The 5,566-nt window shown below is 38.3% G+C and overlaps 1 protein-coding gene across 1 annotated transcript in view; it reads left to right on the forward strand.

Moving 5' to 3' along the window:
• The window catches only part of Ryr3 (ryanodine receptor 3), a 622,696-nt gene that overhangs the window by 451,573 nt on the left and 165,557 nt on the right, over positions 1-5,566 (forward strand). Inside the window, exon 42 of the mRNA XM_023703237.1 lies at positions 1,525-1,660. Coding sequence (XP_023559005.1) covers positions 1,525-1,660 — 136 coding nt within the window. The remainder of the gene's footprint in view (positions 1-1,524; positions 1,661-5,566) is intronic.

Here is a 5,566-nt window from a genome sequence, read left to right on the forward strand (position 1 = left end):
AAGAAAAAGACACTGTCCCTAATTTGGGGGAGTTGGCAACATTTTGAATTGTCTCCTCTCCATATACAAATTGAAACATCACCTACTTTGTAATAAAGGTCATTTAAGGTGGTTTTGCCTGATTCCTGTGAAAAGTAGGCAGGATCTAAAACCTCTATCAGGTCTTAGACTGAGGTCTTATAACAATGTCTGGTAACCTAAAAGCAAGAAAACTATCAATTCTCCCTTTGCACTGGACTGTTTTTCAGCCAACCAGCCTGAACGTCCTGACTTTGGACTTTGGACAGGTCTTGTGGAAGCATGGCAGAGTTGGGGCCCTGACTTGACAAACCCACATTCAGTCAACACTGCCTATCTGGGCCTCCCAACAGTGTTACCGATGAGCATGGCCAGACTAGGTCCTGTGAAGTGTTCTTCACTTCTGCCATGATTCTTCCAGATAACCCCTCATTAGGCTGATTTTTAACCTGTTGCCAGAACCAGAAAAATCTAGGAACTTTCTATCTACTCCTACATAACAGTACAAGTCAATTTTGTTGATTACTTGGAAACAAAAATGGTTTGGAGGCTCTGGCTATAGATCTACTAAATTAATTTAATTAGAAGTCTTAGGCTTTCTCTACCTTCAGAGAAATGAAAGCCCTTCATTTCCCAGAAATACGTCTTTATGGCTACTATGTTAAAAATTTAGATGCTTTTTTGTCTTAAAAATATATGCATGGCTTATTTTTTCTAATTTTTATTGTAATAAAGTGCACAGTACAAAATCTGCCATCTTGATTATTTATAAGTGTACAATTCAGTTACTAAACATTTTTACGGTATCATGCTACCATGTCACCATTCAACTCTGTAACACTTTACATGTTTTAAAACTCCAGAACTCTTTCCACCTTATAAAACCATCGTAGCCTCTGGAAACTACCATTTTACTTCCTTCTTTATGAATTTGACTACTCCTAAGTACCTCATAAAAATAGAATCATGTACTATCTGTCTTTTTTATGACTGACTTATTTTACTTAAAATATGTCTTCAAGGTTCACCCACAATGTAACATATGTCAGAATTTCTTTTCCTTTTTAAGCCTCAATAATATTTAATTGTATGTGTGTATCACACTTTACATAAAATGTGTGTGTGTGTGTGTGTGTGTGTGTGTGTGTGTACATATGTCTATAAGTATATATCACATTCATCCACTGGCAGACACTCAGGATGCATCCACCTTTCAGATTTTGTAACTACTGTGAATATAAGGCCATATTCATAGCAAGTCTCTGAAACTCTGCTTTTAATTTTTTGGAATGCATACCCAGAACTGGAATTACTGAAATATTTAGTAAATCTACTCTTAATGTTTTGAGGAACCACCATTTCGTTTTCCACAGTGGGCGCACCAATGCTAGTGTCCACAGCTTCTAGTTCATCTGTATCCTCACTAACACTTTGCTCTGTTTCTCTGTTTTTGATAGAGTGGCCACCCTAATGGGTGGGTATGGACACTTGTGCTGTTCTTGGCAGGTGGTGACCTACTTGGCAGGATGTGGCCTACAGAGCTGCCCCATGCTTCTGGCCAAAGGATATCCTGACGTCGGTTGGAATCCCATTGAAGGGGAGCGCTACCTGTCCTTCCTGAGGTTTGCCGTCTTTGTGAACAGTGAGTCCCACATTTTCCATGCCTTTTATGTCAAGGATATATCATGGATACATGCAAGAAAGAAATAATTATTTAATTATTTCCTATCAGTAAATATAATAGATTCTATAGGTACTTGGTTCTGACAAGAGAAAGCTCAGGGAAAACCAGACCAGACAAAGACCAAGAGAAGAATCCAGTGACAGAGCATTGAGCTCTAATCCCAGATCCAGCAAGAAATTCATTGCCTGGGCTTAGATTTGTGGCCTCCTTGTGCCTCTTCTATCTGTAAATGAAGAATCATATTAACATCACCTTGCCTGTTCCACAGAGCTAAATGCCTATGTGTCTCCAGGTCCATAGAATATTGCACATATTAGGGCATGAAAAAAATCAGTAATAACCAGAGATGTAAAAGGTAACTAAACTCTCAGGAGGAAAAAAAAAATGTGTTCTAACCTACCTTGTTTTTCTTGATTGAGGTCTCCCTCTGTAATGAATTCCTATTCTATCAAAATACTTTAGTTTTGCCACAACAATGTACTGAATATTTCATGGAATAAATGAACTACTTGCAAAGATACCATGTCTACCAAGAACTTGTTACAGTATTAATTCACTCATATTTGTATTACACTTATGAACCTTCTCCCTTCTTTCCATTTCATATTCCAAATTAATAAATTCCACTGGCCTGGTTAAGTGTTCTCTAGAAGAGATTGCAGCCAATAAAAAAATCATGTCAGTTATTTTAAGGATAAGAATTTACCTCAATGGCCAGCCTGATAGCTCAGCAGATTAAAGTGCCTGCTTAGGCAGAGTGCAGTGGCTGGGGTTCGATCCCTGGGGGGCGCACTGAGATGGTGACTAAGACTGGGTGTGGTGGCACTCACCTGTAATCCCAGCACTTGGGAAGCTAAAAACAGAAGAATCACTGAGTGGGATCTACATAGTGAGATCCTGTAGACCTTGTAGACTCTGTCCTAAATACAGGAAAAAAAGAATTTACCTCAGGAAGTACTGACATAAAGTCATTATTCCATTCCCAGATGCTTGTCTTCCTTCTTCCATCCCACCTGCTCACTGTCCGGATCCACACTATCTAGCTTAATATGTGAATAAGTTCTGTTCTGGAATTTCCCCGTCCTGACTGGATTACAGACCTTGAAATGACTGTGTTTGGCTGGCACTGATCTGGCTGGTTTCCTAATCAACTCTTTTCTACTCCTTTCTGTGAATTTTCAGTTTTACTAAATTCCATTTTCTTCTCTTTTTTTTTTTTTCCTGCAGAACCAGGGATTGAACTCAGGCCCTTGTGCTTGCCAGGGAAGCACGTATTCTACTGAGCCATCTCCCCAGCCCCTCCATTGTCTTCTCTCAAGCCAGTTTCATAGTGTCCTTTAATAGTCTGGTTCACTTCCTACCTAAATAATTGTATTCCAGAATTAATACAATTATCAAAGCAGTAAAGAGAGGCTACTTTGTGTGTGGAGTGAATTTGAAGAATTCAGTTTGCTTAGTGGAATTGCAAGTTGCTTAGTGGAATTGTTGACATATGTCAGAAGGTAAAGGAGTCCAGTTATTCTCCTACTTGTATTGTCCAAATCCCAATGAGAATGCATATAAATGCCCACTTCCTTTTTCTGGCTAGCTCCAGGCTAAGGTGCTTAGTCTACCTCCTCTACTTTTACCTTGCTCTGCCTTTTTTGAAAAACATTCTCTATAGTACAATTTTATACTACAACAAACTAGAAAATTGGCCCATTAATAGTAGCTCCCATTTTAACTTAATATTTATTTTACCTCTAAAATATAAATGAAAATTTTGAGTTTTCACAATGTTGGCTGTTTCTTTCAAAAAATGTATAATCTTGGGTTGGGGAGATAGCTCAGCAAAATAAGTGCCTGCCTGGCAAGGGTTGGGTACTAAGTTCAATCCCCGGTACCGGAAAAAAAAAAAAGTATAATCTTTCAAAAGAAATCACTTCTTTTTCAAATAAGTAAAATAAAACAGGGAAAAAAAGAAGTTCACAAAAGGAAACTCACATCCTATAAAGATCAGGAAAGGCTGCATGGAGGAGGTACTGTTAAAGAGAAGCTGTGAAGAGTCAAGCTTCCAGATCAGTAATACTCTCAGAGAGCAGATGCTCAGTGGCCTGACAGCTAAAATCATGCTATCCCAGGAAACAGTGACTTTCCCTTTCTTATCTACAAAAGTTTTGTTTCCATTTTTTCTTCTATTGTTTTTATTTTCTTTTCATTTCCTTTCTTCCCTCTTCACCCTCCATTATTTCTCTTCAAAACTGAACTCCAATATTCTCTTCTTACTTCCTAACATTGGTCATCCTTTTTTTTTTTTTTTTGTATTTATAGGGAAGGGTCTACAAGGTGTTCAGGGTCTCACTACTAGATCAGACTCATAGTGATCTGCCTGTTTAAAACCTCCCAAGTGCTGGAATTACAGGCATGTGCCACCACAACCAGTGTCTCAATCAACATCTCAGTGCACCCTGGGTATGGGGCCAGCACAGCAGGCCAGGGAATCAAACTCCTAGCCCCTGCATCTGCCTAAGCAGGCACTTCCAACAGTTTTTAATATTCTATTCTTGTGTTGAATTTCTGGAATCTTGTCTGTTACATGCCTTGGTGTAGTTTTTTCTGATCATGGCTAATTGTAGTTCTGTATGACTCATGCATCTGTCATTTTTTTTCTATACTTAGGGAGTTTTCTGCCATCACTTCTCTGAACAGGTCTTTTATGTCCTTTGCACCATCTTCTGATTTTTCATTGATTTTTATCAATCTTATGCTATTCTTTGCATCACCTAGCAGCCGTTGGCTTAACTTTTTGAGGTCCCTTGCTATCTTTAAGTTTTTCTTTTGAACACTAACTACAAACCTGTCTTCTAGATATGATATTCTGGTATTTGGGATATAGCTCAGTAGTACAGCACTTGCCTGACAAGTGCAAGTTCCTAAGTTCAATTCCCAATACCAAAAAAAAAAAAAAAAAAAATATATATATATATATATATATATATATATATATTCTGTCCTCACATTGGTTGATTCTGCTGCATATACTTTCAATAGAATTTTGAATCTCATGGATATCCATTTGAATCTGTTTCATGAAATTCACTTGTTTCCTATGTGAGGCATTAATGGTTTCCATCCTAAGTGCCCCTATTTTTTTTAATCTGTATCCAGTCTATATTCACTATGTCCTTGTTAAGGCCATCATCTCTATAGTTATCTGAGAAATCATTTTTTACTTTATTTTTCCTCGAACCTCATTCATATGCTTTCTCACTTCCATTTCAGAAGGCTCAGATGAGTGACTTCTGATTCCTTCTATCCTACTGCCCCCTGGATTTGCCTTGGCAAGCTGGAGTTCTGGGTTTCCATCTTGCTTCCATGTCTTCTCATTTTCTGTTTTTTAAAAATTTGTTTTCTGTGTTGATGCTTTTAAATTGCTTATGATACATAGCTTTATTACAAGTATAAAGACCTCCTTAGAAAATGATTACTTTCTAAGGAGGTCTTTATACCAGGTATGTCTTCTAGGTATAGCTGACTTTCGACTTTGAGTCTGTCTCAAGGTCACATCTCTTCTACTTATTAAGGTTGGAAAGGTGTTCCCTATTTGGATCAGCACTTAGTTCTCTGCTATTTGATCATGGTTTTTTATGATGATCAGATAATGTTAGTATTGACATACAAGGAAAAAGAACTGATCACAGCAACTATGTCACCTTAGCTAAAGTAGTACAATCAGTAATAACAATAGCATCAATCACAGTCTATAAAATGACCGTGGTTGAGTGCCTCCCCAACCCCGCCCGCCGAGTAGGATTTTCTGCCGAGTTCCGGGAGCCCCCAGACCCAGTCCTAGCCCAGGAATTGCTGCCGACTTCCGGGAACCCC

Source organism: Octodon degus, unplaced genomic scaffold (assembly GCF_000260255.1).
Source record: "Octodon degus isolate 3935 unplaced genomic scaffold, OctDeg1.0 scaffold00166, whole genome shotgun sequence".
NCBI lineage: Eukaryota > Metazoa > Chordata > Mammalia > Rodentia > Octodontidae > Octodon > Octodon degus.